The sequence below is a fragment of the Podarcis gaigeae genome, assembly GCF_964106915.1.
Source record: "Podarcis gaigeae genome assembly, chromosome: 3".
NCBI classification, from domain to species: Eukaryota; Metazoa; Chordata; class Lepidosauria; order Squamata; family Lacertidae; genus Podarcis; species Podarcis gaigeae.
In genome coordinates this window covers 83,844,458-83,862,828 of record NC_139680.1, presented here as the reverse complement: position 1 = coordinate 83,862,828, position 18,371 = coordinate 83,844,458, and the positions used below count along the sequence as shown (strand labels likewise).

The following is an 18,371-nucleotide window of genomic DNA, read 5'->3' as shown; positions in this document are numbered from 1 at the left end:
TCAGGTAGCCAGGACCAATCCAAATCCAGGGGCCCTCAACAAAACTGAAATGTTGATAGTCAGCAATGCAGGGGATGGCTGGGCAAATAAAATACAGTAAAGGTTTCTAATTTCTCTCTCATACACTGAGACTCCCATTTCTTTGCATCCTCATTTCTTCTGGTTTGCTGCTGCTGTCATGAGAGCAAGGCGTCAACTTTCTGAAACCTGTCCACTGATGGCAGTCCAGGAGGCCCAAGATCAGAGAGACCCTTGAGCTATGACCAATGAAAACGGGTTGCGCATTGAGGTGGCAGTTTTAGTTTCCATATGAGATCCATTTTTATCAGCAGTAGAGTCACTCATGACAGCACTGATGTACACACTGGGCTCAGCCACACTTCTATGCTAGAAAGCATGGGCCTGAGAGGTTTTCCACTTGTCCCAGACTTTCTAGGCATGGCTCTGAGTGGTTTTTCATTTGTCCCACCTCTTTCCCCAGGAAAATCCACTGTTTACTGTGAATTGGAACAAAAGTCAATCTGCAGAAAAAACGATTGACTTTAGATGATGGATTTCTCGGAGCTAGCTGACCTGACTGGACGAATCCGCGACCAGAAAGAAGAGGAGTTTCAAGAGGACTGGAGGAAATTTAAGGACTATTTGAATAAATATTGTAATATAAAAAATTAGAAATTACTTGAAAGAAACAAATAGGCCTAGGATTAAACTAAGTTATAATTAAATAAATGGGATTTAGTATGTTAAGAAAAGTGAATAAGATGGACTATAATTGGAAAATGTTTTAGTTTAATAATAATATTGGAAAGCTGTTACTTTTAACTACAAGGAAACTCAGAAGGGAGGGACTAGAGGAAGTCAGCCAAGATGTTTAAAAGGTTGGACTTGTAAAGAATTAAGTTTGTTGTTATTGTTTATCTGTTTATTGTTCCTTTTTTCTTATTTCGTTCATTGATGTATTTTTCTTTTTCTTCTTTCTGTTTTTCTGTGTCATTCTGCTCTGTGGTTTTTGTTATAATTGTGGAAAATCTAATATATATTTTTTTAAAGAAAAAACAATTGACTTTTTTCTGAATCAGCAGTAAACAGCATGTTTCCCTGAGGGAAAGCAGTGGGACAAGCGGAAATGGTGATGAGCCCTCTAAGAGCACTTTCCTGTCCTGTTTCCCTTCTTTGTGAAGACAAGAATGATTTCCCCTACTTCACGATGCAACTCTGCTCTGCATCGCAGAGTTGCGGCAACATGCACAAGGGACGGTGATTAACAACAGTCATTTATCTCTCCCTCCAGTCACAGAAGCTATCATTAACCATTCTTTCCCAAGACTTTCCCTAACCAACTTTCTGACTCAAGGGAACTGCCGCTGTGGAACTGTCCCCTCTTGCCAGCTCTCACTTCTGCAGATCGAAAACTGTAGCATCTGTACAAATAAAAAGCTGCAGCATCCAAGAGCATAGCATGTGGTCTCCAGTTTCATTGGGAAATGAACATCTGTAAAATCAAAGATCAAAGAACTGTCTGCCTTGTAAGCAATTTTGCAGGCTAAGAAAGCAGCAACCACAACCTTGCAACCCTGTAACAATTTTCCCCCATCGTCTGTGTACCGTTCCTTGGCAGGCTCTCTCTGTCTCTTCGGGTCTGTGAACTGCTGTGTTTCAGATAATTATTTATGAATCATGCACCTCTAAACTCTCACCAACACCAGGGTTGCGTCGTCTTGTGGCTGCACCTAAACTTTTGACTGCTGTCCCCAGAGACGCTCACTTTGGCACCCTCACTGTTGACTTATCACCCCTGCGCCAAAACATTCCTCCTTTTTTTATTTTTCACAGACCTTTGGCCTGTATCTCATACTGATGAGTTTTAACTGCTGCTCTACTAAAAGAAGTTGCTATTTGATCAGATACATACTTAGTGATTGTACTTTTGCCCTCCTGAGCAGAATGTATGTATGTAAAAATAACAATGTGGAACCTGCTGCAGTATAAAATGCTTCCACTTTGGGTTCTCAGCTCATCATGCCTCTCCAACAGTCCGTCAGATTCTGTGCCCACCTGATTCCTCAAGGGACTGTTTTTGGGATACCCCTGCTGAAGTCCCCTCTCATTTTGGTACTTCTGGAAACTTTGAGTCCACCCCCCCCCCGCTATTAGCTCCCTCTTGTGCATGAATGGCGACCTTTTTGCTACATAAGAATCATCACTTGGAAAAGGAGTTCACTACTAGCATATATGAGGCTGCCATCACTTGCCTTTCTAAAAGGGCTGGCCATTTGACCTTGAATATCCTTGGCAGAGGGTCCATACCCCCTTCCACATCCCTAGTGCGAAATGGTGGAGGAGCAAGTTCTTGGGTTGCTGTGCAATCACTCATCTGCCTTCCCTGCCCTGCAATGACTGGATGGCCAGACATTTTATGAGCCACCCAGGACTAGCCAGGCTGGATCTTCTACTAAGCTAGGAGAAGGGGTATATTGTATGTGGGCACCAGCTACGTCTAAAGAACTGCATACACCAAAAGGAAACTTGGAAGGATGTGAGTGTATCAAGCAATAACCCTCCACATCACACCTCTTTCAAAACTGAGGGAGTTGCAGGAAAAAGAAGTTTGCGATAGGACTTGAGTGACTGTTGTCTAAAGAAGAAAAAAAACAACCACTAGGAATTACCGAGTACTTGAGTGCACCTAAAGTACCTCTTTAGAGTTCTGGCCCTTGGATGGATTGCAAAATGCTAACCTGTTGGACTGCATTTCAGTAACCGATCCTAACTTCTAGGTAAAGTTATTTGACAAAAGAGGATGTTTCTCCACTTTCTAGGAGAAAAAGAGAGAGAGAGTTCTACTTGCCTGTCAGCATCAGTCACCAGTGCCAGACGCCCATAATCCCAGGCCACTTTACGTAAAATGGAAAAAACAAACAGCAGTGCCTGCAGAAAAGCAAATAAGGAAATGTAAGGCCAAGGTCCCTGGTTAGTAGATACTCTGTCCTCCACCAAACTGCAGTGCCCCCAGTGATATATAAAAAACATAGTATAGCTTTTTGTTTCCACCATAGAGAAAGCTAAGTTCTCCACATTGCTTGCAAAATAGTATATGCACACAACATAAAAATATGCAAACACCTCTTATTCTAACAATTTAATTTTTATTCAGTCCTTTAGCAAGAAACTCTAATGAAGGTTGTGGACAATTTTGCAAAGTGCTAGTAGCAGTAGTACTACGATTTATTGTGTGGATGTCTGGGAAGTATTTGGCATCTACACAGATTCTTCCAGCACTTCAACTTTCAGAACAAGAGAGAGAGAGAGAGGTTTCCTGTCCTCGTGAAAACATTTGAAAACACACAGGATCTGCAAATGACTCTAGCACTTGAGGCAGGATTCGTGTGCTCTGCATGGTCACCTGTTCCTCTCCCTTCAGAATCTTTTGCTGTATGGCACTGGACATATCTCCTTATGACATCTGACTTTCCTTCTGCGACAGATGCAGGGGGAAGAGACCTAGCTCAAGTGCCAAGCCAGACAGTAACACTGCCAACATACTTACAAGAAAGCACATAAAATCAAGGGCAAGGACGGTGGGCACCCCTCCGAAGGGCAGGCCCTGCAGCACAGTGCTGCGGATGCGGGCGCTGTAGCAGTAATCCTTGGTGGTGTTGTTGCAGGCGGCGGTCCTGCAGGTAGCCTCTGCTGAGCCCAGGATGGCGAACACAAAGGGAAGCATCTCTAGTACTTCATTGTCTTCCCTGTGGAAGGAAGAGGAAAACCTGGTTAGAGGCAAAGAAAAGGGTGGGTTGGGAAGCTCTTCCACCTGCATACAAGAAAGAAGCAGCTAAAGAGCTCGAGGAGGAACAAACTTTCATCTCCCAGCCCCCTTGGCCCCTGCTGTTCAGCATCCTTTTTGTGTTGCACAAGTTCAAAAGAGAGTAGTTAAGTGTTTGAATCACCAAGCTTCAGTCAAATTTAGGAAGTGCAGGCAGGTGGAGAACCCTTTTTCTGAAGAGGACCACATTCTTTTGGATTATACAATGAATTATAGAGTTGGAAGGGATCCTAAGGTTCAAGTCCAACCCCCTGCAATGCAGGAATATGCAGATCAAACCTGCAACCCTGGCATTATCAGCATCACACTCTAACCAAGAGAGCTATCCAGGTGTTAGACCACCTAGTCGGAGTAATCTGGAGTCTACATGCTAACAGTGATGTGGTCAAAGCCACCAGTGGGTGTAGTCATTCTCTCTCCCCCCTTTTATTTTTTTTATTTCTGCTACCCCCTTTCATTGCATTCAGTAGACGGGGGGGGGGGGGAGGAACAAATTGTTCTTGCCAGGCTTGAACAGATCACCTGTAGAAAGGTACATAACTAGGAGTGGTTTCAGGTTGCCAATCTATGCATCATGAACAAGATGAGTCAACCTTTCATTCCTGAAACCTATAAAGCAAGCGAGTGCCTGGCGTGCTCTGGTACATGGGGTCACGAAGAGACCTTCACCACCTCTATGTACATAAGAGCCATAGCAGCCTTGCTGGATCTGACCAAAGGACATTCTAGTCCAGCATTCTGTTTTATAACAAGGATCAGGCAGATGCCTCTAAGAAGCCTAAAAGCAGGACATGAAGATTCATCTCTCCTCCACTTCGTCTCTAGCATCTGAATCTCAAGAGACAGACTGCTTCTGAGCATGGGTGCTCCTTTTAACTATCATGCCCAATAGCCATTGAAAATGTGTTTTCATCATAATTAATATTCACCCATGTTGAAAAGAGTTATGGACTCAGAAGCATGGCCAGAATTCTATTGAATATTCCAAAAGACGTTGACCACCCTTTGAAATATTCTTGTGCTTATTGCTTTCTGACAGCTGGCTCCTCCTCTTCTGAGTTCCCTTTATTTTTAAAGCTACCCCTCCAGATGCATAGCTGGGGGGAAAGGTCAAAGCTGTAACATTTTCATGGTTCAAAGGCTCAAGACTGAAAACAAACTTGCAGCGCACCTCATCAAATCAGATATCATATAACTATAACCCTGAATATATAAACCTGACAAATCTGCAGAGTGTTTGAAGCAGGGCTTTTTTCAGCTGGAACTTAGCACCTCTTAGGTGGGCGCCATTGCCATACTAAGAGAATGAGGGAGGTGTTCATGGTGAGTTCCAGCATCTCTTTTTCTGGAACGATAGCACTGGTTTGAAGGCAGCTTGTTGTTTTTAAATGCATTCATTATTGATCTGAAACATTTGAGAATCTATAGATAATATTTGGCTCCATTTCAGGGGCTTCTTATCTGCTTTAGTGCTAGACTGAGACTTCGAAATGCTCCTAATTCTGGAGCTTGCATGTGCCCCAAGGACTGTCTATGATTATTCTATGGTGCAATGGGAACATCCAGCACTAGGCAAGTATACACTGGAGTATATCATTTGTTCTGTCCAATCGGTTGTAAATGCACAGCCACTACTTTTCTAATTGCAGCAAGCACGACTCGCCAAGAGACACCAAGTAGGTTCCCAGGGTCCGAGGCAGCTAGAAACAAACCAAACCAAACTGGAAATGTGCCTGTCTTCCAACTAGGAGGACACCTTTTCCCAACCTGGCGTCCTGCAGATATTTTTGAGTACAACTCCCATCAGCCCCAGCCAACAGTGAGGAATGTAGTAGAACGCTTAAGCTTAGTTAACATTGCTAATTCCAATCTCAAATCAAATGTGCACCACACATTTCCTCAATCCAGGACCTATCAGTGATGAACGTACACTGCAAACATGGCCTAATATTAAAAGCCACCCACTCGAGCTATTTAGCCCCCAAAACATAGCAGAGTCCCAACAGCGTTGCTGGAATCGAAACACACTTTATTATGAAACATGCACTGTCATATCACAGGAGTCTTGTCTTTGCTTCCACAAATTAATTCCTTATTGGCTTGGATGAGGCCTGCTCACAGGGATTCAAGCTGGCAGAGGAATGATAAACAAAGGGCCACGCAGGGTATTGACTGACATGTGGAGCACACAGGGAATCACCACAAGGCTGAGGCTTCACTTGCTTAATAGGAGGCCCAAAAGATCTGGGAAGGGAGCCATGCAACGCATTAAAAGAAATACAGAGGCGGGGTGGAAAAAAAAGCAGGGAGATGCTACAGCAGCAGTGGATGGATTAAGAGACAAAAAGCAGAAGGCCAGGCCTGAGCCCTGGGAAAGTGAGTGGGCGTAACTCTGCAAGCAAGGATTCTTAATGAGACAGCTACCGGGGGAACTGGGAAACCAAGGTACCTGAGAATAACCTGGAGAAGGAATGGGGGCGGGGAGAGAAAGCAAGTGGACAGCAGAACAGCCAGGAATCTGCAACAGTCTCCACTGCAGGAGGAACTTACAATGAAAAAGACTGAGGAGCTTTCAGGACCATATTAAACTGCTTAGGAGGCACTTGCTAAACCATATTTTGCAGCCCTAACATGCGACAATGCCAAACAATTGCTACAGGCAGTGGATTTTGGCGAGCCTTATGGTGGTTGTGGGGATCCAGGCAGATCTGCCCAATGAGACGCAACCCACAAGGAAGTTCTCCTGCGCAAGCCTCAATGACATAAATGTGTGGTAATGCTGCAAGAACAAAGATTAGTTCCTTAGGCAAAGTTCTCCTATTAGTGTAGCAATAATATTAAGACTTAGAAATTGAATTGTTCAAATAGCTCCACGCATATTATCTTACATAGAACAGCTCTGTAAGGTAGACTGAAATTATCCCTGTACAGTGGTACCTCGGGTTAAGAACTTATGATACTTTGTTCTGGAGGTGTGTTCTTAACCTGAAACTGTTCTTAAACTGAGGTACCACTCTAGCTAATGGGGCCTCCTGCTGCTGCCGCGCGGCTGCTGCGCAATTTCTGTTCTCATCCTGAAGCAAAGTTCTTAACCCGAGGTACTATTTCTGGGTTAGCGGAGTCTGTAGCCTGAAGTGTCTGTAACCCAAGGTACCACTGTATTGCAGTTGTGGAATAGAGGCTCAGCAACAGTGACTTTCCTAAGGCCACCTAGTGTGTTCTTATCCAGCACAATATTTGCACAGGACCTCCTGAGGAAGCATATCCATTGAGATACAACTATTTCTAATAATAACAACACATTTCTGTTCTTCTTTATATATTAATAGAATATAAAATGCTAATATTATTTTTCTCTGCATGGAGCTTGATTTCCCTGCCTCTCAGTTACACATCTCTTGCAGTCTAGAAGTCAAAAGCTCAAAAGCTTGAGTGCTCAACAGCTGACTATAGAGCTCCATACCCTGTTTGCTCACTGCCATGAAAACTTTCTAGCCTGCACGTTCAGCTGGTCACTTTTGATAAGCCACTCCTTATCCAGTACTTTCTGGCTGGGAAGTCAGTACTGATAGATATCCCTGTTTCAATGCTTTGAAATGCACTAATAAACACATATAGCCAGTCAATGGCAGAAGAGATGCCTCATCAGATGGATGCAGTTAGACCCATAAATTTGTGTGTCCTTCCTGCACAACTGCTGAAGGGCAAGAAGATCCCAAAGCAGAGGTCCCCATTATCATCTGCTACAGTTTTTTTTCCACGAAACACTGTTAAATCCAGGTGCCTCAGCTCCTGGGGGCACCATAACAGCTTAGGAAAGGAAAGGAAAATGCTGCCTTCATCTCTGCTGCACTGTATGCAGTGCTACCCTTGATAGAGCCAGTGTGGTGCTGCAACTTCCAGCCCAGCAGGAACCAGGTGAAAAAAGGAGCCAACAGAGTCCCATCTAACCAAGCTCTTCATACAAGCAACTCACGATCAGATTCCTTTCTTGCATCTTTGTTGAACCACCAGTCTGCATCCAGGTCTCCCTACCTCTCTAAGGTGAAAGATGGGGAAGAGATAGGGAGATGTTGGAGGCAGATTGGAGAAAGGCTGCCGCAAGTGAGAGGTGCAGCTGCCAACTAATGCATGAAGGTTAGCTGTAGAGAAGCCCATGTTGCTTTTGTCAAATGGGAAGCTGTTTGTCTTTGCATGTAGTGCATTTTTACTGTAGAATCATAGAATCATAGAGTTGGAAGAGACCACAAGGGCCATCGAGTCCAACCCCCTGCCAAGCAGGAAACACCATCAGAGCACTCCTGACATATGGTTGTCAAGCCTCTGCTTAAAGACCTCCAAAGAAGGAGACTCCACCACACTCCTTGGCAGCAAATTCCACTGTCGAACAGCTCTTACTGTCAGGAAGTTCTTCCTAATGTTTAGGTGGAATCTTCTTTCTTGTAGTTTGGATCCATTGCTCCGTGTCCGCTTCTCTGGAGCAGCAGAAAACAACCTTTCTCCCTCCTCTATGTGACATCCTTTTATATATTTGAACATGGCTATCATATCACCCCTTAACCTCCTCTTCTCCAGGCTAAACATGGCTTCATTCTCTATCACATTTAGTACTAAGCTACTGGAGTATTATTTTTGTATTATTGGAGTGTATTTATATTAATAGTTATTACATTCAATCATTCTGGACTGCCTTTCAACCCTCTTCTTCCAAGGCCCACCTTTTGAACATCTTTGGTGCCTGGGTCCCCACCACCACTAAGTCAGGCAGGCCTCTCTCCCCAGAAAAACCTCCCACCCCAAGGCTATTCTTCCACCTCAGATATTTCACTATTGCTGTTGAAAAGACAGAGGCATATGCAGGATGGTGGAAGTGCTATGTGGTCAAGGCATACCTTGTGACTGTTCAGGTAGAAGGCTGCCACCTCTGCCCCAAATCCAGGCTCCTGGGGGAGAGAGGTGAAAGGAGAGTGGTAATGAAGGTGTGGGAAAGTGGGGAACTGAATAACCTTTTAGCAGTGAGAGAAATTAAACTGGGTAGCCTGCGACAGTAGTCAGTTCATAAGGATCTTCCCACACCCCATTGTCTCACAGCTGTGATTCTTCAAGAGTCTCTTTCTAATCCACTGTCATCCAGTCCCGACAGACTATGAAACAGTGTTATCCAAGCTGTCACTTTCACTTAATCATTTGTTTCTTATTAGAATTAAACTGATCTCTCCCTTTTTTTTCTCTGAACCACTCCTCTCCCGTATCCTGGAAATAGGGGTGTGAAGACGGACTCCCTCATTTCTACATCACAGATTTCCCAATACAGGGGGATCTTTCACTGAAGAGTCCCCTACTTGCAGTTATTTTCAGATGTTAGACAGGAGCTTTGAAAGAAGAGGAATAAACAAGAAACAATGGCTTTATATTACAGGTAGTTCTTTATGCTCAATGACTAGAGATGACCAGGCCCCACAATCTGAATAAAAACTCCTTGCTCTGCATTGGACAGGTCTTGCTTTGATCAGAATGTAAACACATGGAGTAGATTACATGTCCACAAACCCTTCTAAGCAAGGGCCATGCTTTATAGAGACACGATACAGAAAAAAGATGGCTGTACCCCAAAGATACATGGGGGCATCCATCTTTTTCTTTCTACATTTATCCAGGAAAAGGTGGCAGATCCTAATGTACTTCAGTTTCCAGAGACTTTTCAGTAGGAGGTTTCAGAAAGCACTGTGCTTTCTTCTTGCTCCAACTAGCTAGAAAGGTTTTTTTAAACAAAAAGAGAGGGAGCCGGAAAAGCACTTAAGACTACCCTGTAAGTACTTCTTAATTTTATAAAACTTTCTAAAAGTGCCTAAAAGAGCAGCATATATATTTGCTGTAACATTCTACTTATGAATGGGAGACATGAGGCAGATTGACAAAGTGAGTGAAGGGAAAAATTTTAGCAGTCTCCTTTTGCGGATTTATTTTATGGATCGTCCCTCCCCCTAGCAAGACAACAAACCTAAATTCTCCAGTTGTTTTAGACCTGCTCTGAAAGGCAAAGAGGGAATCTTGTACATGTAGCAATGATTTTCCAACACACAAAGTGGTCCAGCCTTGTCCTCTGCTGAGGTCAACTGCTGGTGGCTTGCACCCTACCTATATTGATAAAGTTACAGGAGGAGGAGGACAGAGACCTCTTTTGTGTTGTTTGCATCTCTTATTTCAGGGCAGCGGCCTTGGTTTCTTGCCCATTTCCAGTCTCAACTATAAGTGACCATTAAACCCTAAAATGGCAGAAAAGGACTGTCTTCTGCCAAATTATCCTACATCCTCCTCATGACTTGTTAGAGAGAGTTCCCTCTGCATCTCAATTATGGCTGAGGCACCATTGGTTGGGATACAAGACAGGGCCTTCTCTGCAGCTGCACCTGGATTATGGAACGCTCTACCTCAGAAAGTTGGTTTGCCCCCTCTCTCTTGGTCTTCTACCACGAGTCAAATACATTTTTTGCTCAAGCTGGTCTTCACTGATCCCTCCTTAGTTGCTTTCATCTACCAGCTGTTTCTCCTTTACTACTTTTGGGGTTTTTTTAATTAAAAAAATGTGCACGATTTTGTAACTTTTGCGTGTTTTAAGCCACCCTGAGCACTACAATAGCAGTGGCAGAACAGAGCAGGGCACAAATGAATTGGGCAAATAAATAAACGGCAGCTGGAGGCAGCGTCTGAGATTTCACCAGGGACTGCACATACAACTTGGCTGAAGCCAATCTCTGTTCTACTTTGGTGCCTTGTGTGCAGATACACTTGCAGGGCTGTCTGGGAAGAGCAGCTCAGGGAGGTCTGTGCAGCGTCATATGCATTCTGCACAGCAGGGGTTGACACCAGGCAGGCAGTGGACTTGACTGTGCAAGGCTGGTTGACAATGAGTTGCTTGTTGAGCGAGAAGACAGTTTTGCCATTGGACTGAACTCCCATTGTGGCAGAGTGCAGCATGGGCACGCCATAATATAGCAGCCGAGTCTTTGATTTGCGAAGGAGAGACGACTGGACCAGTCCAATATACAGCCTATTTAGGCAGAAATGAGCACTAACAAACACGTACAGGACTGCAGCGTCTTTGCTAGGCCAGACTCTCATAGCAGATAGTGAAATGTGACAAGCATTTTCCATTCTTACTAAAGCTAGGAATACAAAGCAGATTTCTGTGAATCTTTTAAAATAATTATTCGAGCTAGAACCTATATTTCCTGCTGTTCTGTAGCAGTAGTTTTTCATATAATTGCCCTTTAATTTCCCTTGGGCCCAAACATCCTTTGGTTGTGTGCTTCGTGGCACATTCTTCTGTTTTCATTGTTTCTCTCTTTCTCCTTTTCTCTTGCTTCTATTGATCTTTGTCCTAAGTGAGCCATAAAAAACCCTTTGCAAAATTACTGCAGCCCACAAAAACAGGTTTAACACTGTCTACTTTTTTAATGCCCCTTTCCTTCAATGTAAAGCATTAGATGCATTTTCTGACTCACTTTGTTGTACAGGCTATTTCTTAAAACGTTTTTTAAGCTAGTGCCTCAAATGCATAACATGTTATCAGCTCAGCTATGCTAGCTTTTGGCTGTTGGGTGGTCCTGGGATTTCAGTTGCCAGGGAATCTGTAGAGGTAGATGCTTCTAAGATAGAGGAACCTGAACCTGAAGCGATGTTAATGTACATTTGTAGAAGGGCACGGCAAATCATAATTTCAAGATAAAAATCTTAACTGTACTTCCGCATAGCGCTTTGCAATCATTATCCACACAGTTAAGAACCCATGGCTATTTATTTCAGGCATGTATGTAGTATAATAATAATAATAATAATAATAATAATAATAATAATAATAATAATAATTATTATTTGTACCCCACTCATCTGGCTGGGTTTCCCCAACCACTCTGGGCGGCTTCCACAAAAACCAAAAATACACTAAAATGTCACATATTGAAAACTTCCCTGAACAGGGCGGCCTTAAGATGTCTTCTGAATGTCAGGTAGTTGTTTATCACTTTGACATCTGATGGGAGGGTGTTCCACAGGGCGGGCGCCACTCCCAAAAAGGCCCTCTGCCTAGTTCCCTGCATAGGCGCCGACTCCATGGAGCCTGAGGGGGCCCGAGCCCCCTCAAAAATTCGTTTGGGGGGGCTCTGCCCCCCCAATAATTTAAGAAAATTATTAGTTATATTATGCTTTGTAAAATCACAAAATTATGTTGGTATTTTTTATTTTCCTTGTTTGACGATAGTTACCTTTTAAAATACATTCAGTAATGAGTTAAAACAAAGCCACTCCCGATCTAGAGAGGGGGTGGGGTTGCGGGCTCTCGACCCATCAACAATCTCGTGGGGCTGGCGTCAGCCCCGCGAGAAGCCGGGATTCCCCCTAGCTCATTAATATTTACCGCCCACGGCGGCAGCCAATCGGCTGCCGCAAAGGGCGGGCCCTCACAGGTTCACTTAAGGTCAGGGCAGCCCGGGGCTCGCCCCTTTCGTTCCCCCAGCAGCAGCGGTTTGGAGGTCTTGGGCCCCCCCAATATTTTTTATAAGTCGGTATGGGCCCCCGCCCCCCCAATATTTTTTATAAGTCGGCGCCCCTGGTTCCCTGTAGCTTTGCTTCTTGTCATAAGGGAACTGCCAGAAGGCCCTCGGCGCTGGACCTCAGCGTCTGGGCAGAACGATGGGGGTGGAGACGCTTCTGTATGTAACAGAAGTGACTGGTTTTTGAAAATACATTTATGCTTTTGAACAAGCAGGTCTCCCACATCAGCTGGGGTACCTTCTGTATGAAAGCCCTTCCTATATCCACACATTTTGTCAATATGCTGGAGATAAATAATTAGGTTTAATAGCAATCATATATGGACTAAAACTAAACTGGTACAGCAATAAGCATGCCTCATTAACTAAAATGGGAAGGGCCATAGCTCAATGGTAGAGCATCTGCTTTGCATGCAGAAGGTCCCAGGTTCAATGCCCGGCATCTCCAGGTAGGGCTGAAATCCTGGACACCTGCTGCCAGTTACTGTAGACAATGCTGAGTACAATAGACCAATGACTTGATCCCAGGGTGGATAAAAATCAATTTTTTTTTTATAAAAAGTATCAAAAATGGATTTAAAAGAAAATTAAATCAGATTTTTAAAATAAAACACTTTTAGAGGAAAAATCTTTCGAAAGATAGTTTTCTATTTAAGTTACATTATAGTCCAAAGGCTATTCATCAGGAAATAAGGATTTGTTTTAAGTTTTTCATGTGTGCTAAAACTCAGTCTAAGTTGTTGTTGTTTTTTAAAATTGTTTAACCACATCAGTTAACAAACATGGATCCATATGCTATAATGCTATTGTTTTAGTTAAATAAATTGTTTAAATTGTTATTAAGGAAATTATTATTTTTCTCCTTCCAGTAAAGTACAGCAGACAAGTTGTCCAAATATAAACAGTTAACTTATTAAACCTCACAATAATTTCATAATTATCTGTCTATGTATTTCTAATAGTATAACCAAATCAGTAATTTTTGAAAGAACTGTAAAAACTACTCTGAAAATTTATTATTCCGAAAATGAAACCTTCATCTGGTTGTAAATATTAAGATTATACCAGCAAGAATGAATCTTTCCGCAAATTTTTTTTTATTTAAATCAAGTCTTACTGACTAGTGATTTAAATAGTGATTTAAATCAATTTGATTTAAATCAAATCCATCCTGCTTGACTCAGTGTAAGGCAGCTTCATGTGTTCCTATGTGTCTTCACATAGGCCTTAAGTACATTAACATGTGAAGTGGGAGACTGGTCCTATAAGCATGAACTGCATTGTAAGATTCAGCACATGTATGAGGAAAGCAGTGTGAGAAGGTCTAATGAATCGTACTGTAGGAAGACATTTCTTTCCCTTTCTTTCTTTCTTTCTCTGAATTTATTTCTGTGAAAGGAATTATGCCACGTACAAGTTTCTAGTCCCAGCAGAAGACGACAATAACAATGCAAATATTATTAAATGTTACAAGAGACACCGTTATACAATTACATGCTTGCTGCTGGATGCTAATGATCAAGGGAACTGGGGAGTAGGAGATCTATCCCCATAGTCGTAAGGTGACACTTAATTTAGTAATTGGTATGTACACACGTACAGAGATGCAGTTAGGACAGGAATTGGGAGTCGAGAGCAGAAAAGCAACACACAGACAAGTGAGGCTTCAACTGCAGTGGGTGTCAAAAGCAATAAACAAAGAAACAAACCTGGCAGCTGGCAGCCAAGCCTCTTAAAGGAACGCCTGACGCCTGACCCCAGGAGAGACAACCTGGTGGCTGGACTAATGTCTGATAATGGAACTTTATACACCCTCTGTAGTGTAAACAGGAAGGAGGGCTCCCTGGAGCTTCCCAAAGTTCGCTGTAGCTGGGGCTGATGGGAGTTGTAATCTAAAACATCAGCAGGGCACCAGGTCAGCGAAGGTTGTTTTAGAATTATGGGTTAGTGGAATATGGGAATACTGTACTACTTAAAAAGCAAGCCTGCGATGACAGGGTGTAGGTGGTCTCTGTGTGCTGGACTAGAGTTCAGGGCCTCTCTGTGCCTCAGCAGCTTTAGTTGGAAGGAAGTGTCTCTGTGGTCGCTTGCTATAGCTAATAGAATCTGACACCCTCGTCTACAACATTATCTTTCGGAGAGAAAGTCTATTTGCGCAGCAGAGGAAACAACAGGATGTAAGTGTTGATGAGTGACAGGAGATATAAGGAAATAACCTTTTGAGTCAAAAGCCAGCATTGAAGCAAGCAAGCAACATCCTGGAATGGCAACAGAGAGGTGTTGTACATCAACAGGTAAAAATAAACATGGTGTAGGGCATCCGGCATGTCTGTCAGGCTATAGCTGTGGCAAAAGAACACACGCCTCAGGCACTGGTAAGAATATGCCAACAACAACAAATGCACAGCCCAAACTGGTACAGAATAAAAGAGAATCATACCTGATTAAAGCAGAAAATATCACCAGAGCCTGGGGCAATCCCAGAATCCCATGTGGAAAAATGAGCTCCTAGTTATAAGGTCTGCGGCAGCACATTTATTGTTCATTTTTATATTCCACCTTTCCTCCCACAGGAGCCCAAGGCTGCTAACAAGATGCATAAAATGCAAATTTAGCAAATTAACAGTTAAAATATCAGAGATATAGACAAAGAGATGTTTGTTGGCAGGGTGGCTGGTTACAGAGTTTCCTCATCTAGAAGCAGAAGCAGCTTAGTTGCTGCAAGGCTACTCTGCCATCAGCTATTACCCTCAAGTCTCATTAGTGACCAGCAGGGAGACTTGGGCCTCTTAGACTGCCATCCTATATGTTTACCTAATAGTAATCCTCACTGAACTCAGTGGGACTTGTTTCCAGGTAGATATGCACAGAATTGCAGCAGAGAGACGTTCACCCCAGTTAGCACACTATTCTGACTAGTCTGATCTCTAGGCTTCCAGTCTCATCAAAAGGAGAGAAGTCAGGAAATGGTCACACTTAACAGGAAAGGAATCATTTTCTAATGATATGAAACAGATAATATCTTAGCCTTCAAAGATGATCAGCCTATCAGTATGCAGTAATTTACAACAGCATTAATGGAAGGCAGGATGAAGGTTACATAAGCAAAATGTCACGGAAAGGTATTAAAAGTATCATTTTGCTGCAGAATATTGCACATGTGTCTGTAAGCTTAAAGGTAAAAATTGGAAACCAGAAAACTGCCTGTCTGACATTTAATAACCTCCATTCCGTTTCTTATATTATCTAGAGTCTCTGGACCCTATGAATTGTATTGTATGTTTACGTTTCTGGTCCATCCTATGCCAAGGTTTCTAGTCCATCTTGGTTAGGTTCCAGGACAGCAGCATACTCTAAAATACACACATATAACTGATAATTTGAAAAACATCAGGTAAATGTAAATCCCAACTAGACATCTTCCCCTCTTCAACAGCTGCTTAATATCAGGCCAAAGGTTTAGTGCCACCAGTTCCATGCTATGAACTCTCTCCCAACAAAGATTCAGCAGTCAACTTCCAGAGATCTCTTGAAGACTCTCTTATACCAATGAGCCTACTCAGTTTAATTTCCTTTTTTTAGATAAACCGTTTAATCCAGTGATTATTTTGTATTATTTTAAAAATAGTTAATGCTGTGCACCGCTTTGGTATTTTGTGTGAGTGGGCAGTATAGATATACTTTTATAAAAAGATATATTTAAAATGACATTTCCATCATGCAACAAGCTATTTCAATTCTTCCAAATTTATCAAATTTGTGAAAATCTCCAAGGAAAGGCAGTTGTTGGGGCAAGTATCCAGAAAACTTCTCAGCTTGAGCTCTCTGTGCAAATTTGGTGTACAAAATGCAAAGTATGATCACCTCGGTGTCAATTGCAGAGAACAGGTTTTCCCCCCTGTTCTTGCACAGAGATCATTGATTCACCATATGAGAATACCATTTCTTATCCAGGATTCAAGCTGTGAATCTTTCACATCAAACAGCCAACATAGACATATTCCCTTCCTTTGCTTGTGGCTTTTAGAAAAAAATTATAGACAGTTTAATTATAAAACTCTCTAAGTGGTGTACACAATATAATTATCAACAAATCATTGCTAAAATCCACAAAACTGTTAAAATAGTAGGTATACATGATAGTTAATAAAACACAGATAAAGCCAGTAAAGCATTATAACCTAACATAAATGACTAAATGATGTCTGGGCAGAGTTGCTGAAATAAAAAGTTTTCAGCAAGTGTGTAAAGCTTATAAGGAAAGGGCTCCTGACAGGTGTCAATATGTAAGGAGTGCCTATGCATTGGTGCTGCCACACTACAAGATCAGCTCCTTGTAAATGTGAAATCTTTATCATATGGCACTTATAAAAATGAATGTTCTGCATAACAAAGTGGTTAAATAGCCATGCATGGGCCAAACTGATCCCTCGAGTAACCTGTTCCCAAGCCATTCAGGGCATTATATACTGACAGGAAAACTTTGACCATAGCTCAATAACAATTCAGAAGCCAGCGCAACTCTTTGAGCACAGGCACAGTAGATTATTCAAGGGAATAATCTTATAACTGTTGACTCAAGTTAGTTGAGTTCTCAACCAGCAGGCATATGATCAGGCCTGTGGGAGGAATCTAAAGTATTACTGGACTGTTGAACACAGTGATACGCTTTGGATTTTTGCCCCCCCCCCCTTTGACCCTTCCTCACCTTGGAAGTTCCATCCATTTCAAAACACTTTGCAATGTGCAATTTGTTTGGGCAGGGGGGAGGGGGTGCTTGGAACCCACCCTGCATGTATGACAAGTTGGGCTTCACCCAGAGTCAAATACTCACTGCATAGGATCTACTGGAAAACCAATATGCAGGCATTATTCTATGAGAGAGTTCAGCTTTCTACTGGCTGTCAAGGCTGAGTCACTGGAGTTCATTGCTTCTGGGTGAAAGCGGATTCCAGACAAGTAAAAATGACTAGATCCTTCACACATACCCTCTTCCTCACCCTTACTTCCCCCAGCTGACTCTTTCAAATACTGAATGCTCCATAATTTATTCTGACTGACTGAGCATAGACATATGTCAATCGTTCTCAGGAGAAGCCAGTGTCAGGAAACCTACCTTTAAACTCTGAATACCCTTTGGCAAACAGTAAGGACACAAGTGATTCTTTCAATATATAGCCCACACCAATGTACACCTTTCTCAAGATCACTCCAGGTACGCCTTCTGTGCTAGAGGATTGTGCTAGTAGCACAGGATAAAATGTGTTTAAAACCTGTACTCCTATGAAATGCTTCCTCAGGACTGATAGCATAGCAGTAAGCCATCGTGCCTTGATTCAGACTATGTCTTAATTTTTTAAAATCCGATCAGCCCTTGGGTTAAAAAAAAGGAAGAAAAATGTGTATTTTAAGATACAATGCCATCAGAATGCACACACTAAGTGAAGCATTATCTAAACACATCTTTTATCATAAATATATATATACCGTATATAAATGCAACTTTTAATGCAGATTTTAAATAAAATAAAATGCAGATTAATACAGAAACAGGATGCAACAGTCTTGTGAATGAGCATGTGAAATTAGCATGGGCTGTAAATAGATTGTCCATCTCTATTTCACCCCTGACCAGTCAGTCAAGGAGCTCACTGAATAGGCTTGGAGAAGTCACGTGTTTTTCGCTGACAAAATGAGATAACCTAATGATGTCCCACGCTTTGCTCCTTGGAGAAAGAGCAGGATAAAAGTGAAAAAATATTATATATCCTTGCTCACCAGGAAATCATTTCCCCCCTTTTTACAATTCTACGATGCGGAAACACACTAGCCACAAATTGATAAAGGGTGCATACAATCTCCAACAGAGGTGCTACCTGACCTGTTTAATGGCATCATTAATGTTACACTGCTTAATGTAGTGCATAATGCCATGATTAGCAATGGATGGCATGTTCCATGAAACTGCACAGGATTCAGACAAGTGACAGACCTAT

The 18,371-nt window shown here is 42.4% G+C and overlaps 1 protein-coding gene across 8 annotated transcripts in view; it reads right to left on the bottom strand.

Annotated features, from left to right (window-relative positions):
* The window catches only part of TMEM63B (transmembrane protein 63B), an 80,046-nt gene that overhangs the window by 35,860 nt on the left and 25,815 nt on the right, over positions 1-18,371 (bottom strand). For 5 of the 8 annotated variants that reach the window (XM_083732309.1, XM_083732311.1, XM_083732316.1 and 2 more), the window contains exons 2-3: positions 3,548-3,746; positions 2,845-2,928 (exon numbers count right to left, since the gene is read on the bottom strand). In XM_083732309.1, the coding sequence (XP_083588435.1) occupies positions 2,845-2,928; positions 3,548-3,724 (261 nt within the window). In that variant the 5' untranslated portion in view covers positions 3,725-3,746. The remainder of the gene's footprint in view (positions 1-2,844; positions 2,929-3,547; positions 3,747-18,371) is intronic. The other 3 variants (XM_083732313.1, XM_083732315.1, XM_083732314.1) reach the window with 1 other exon arrangement.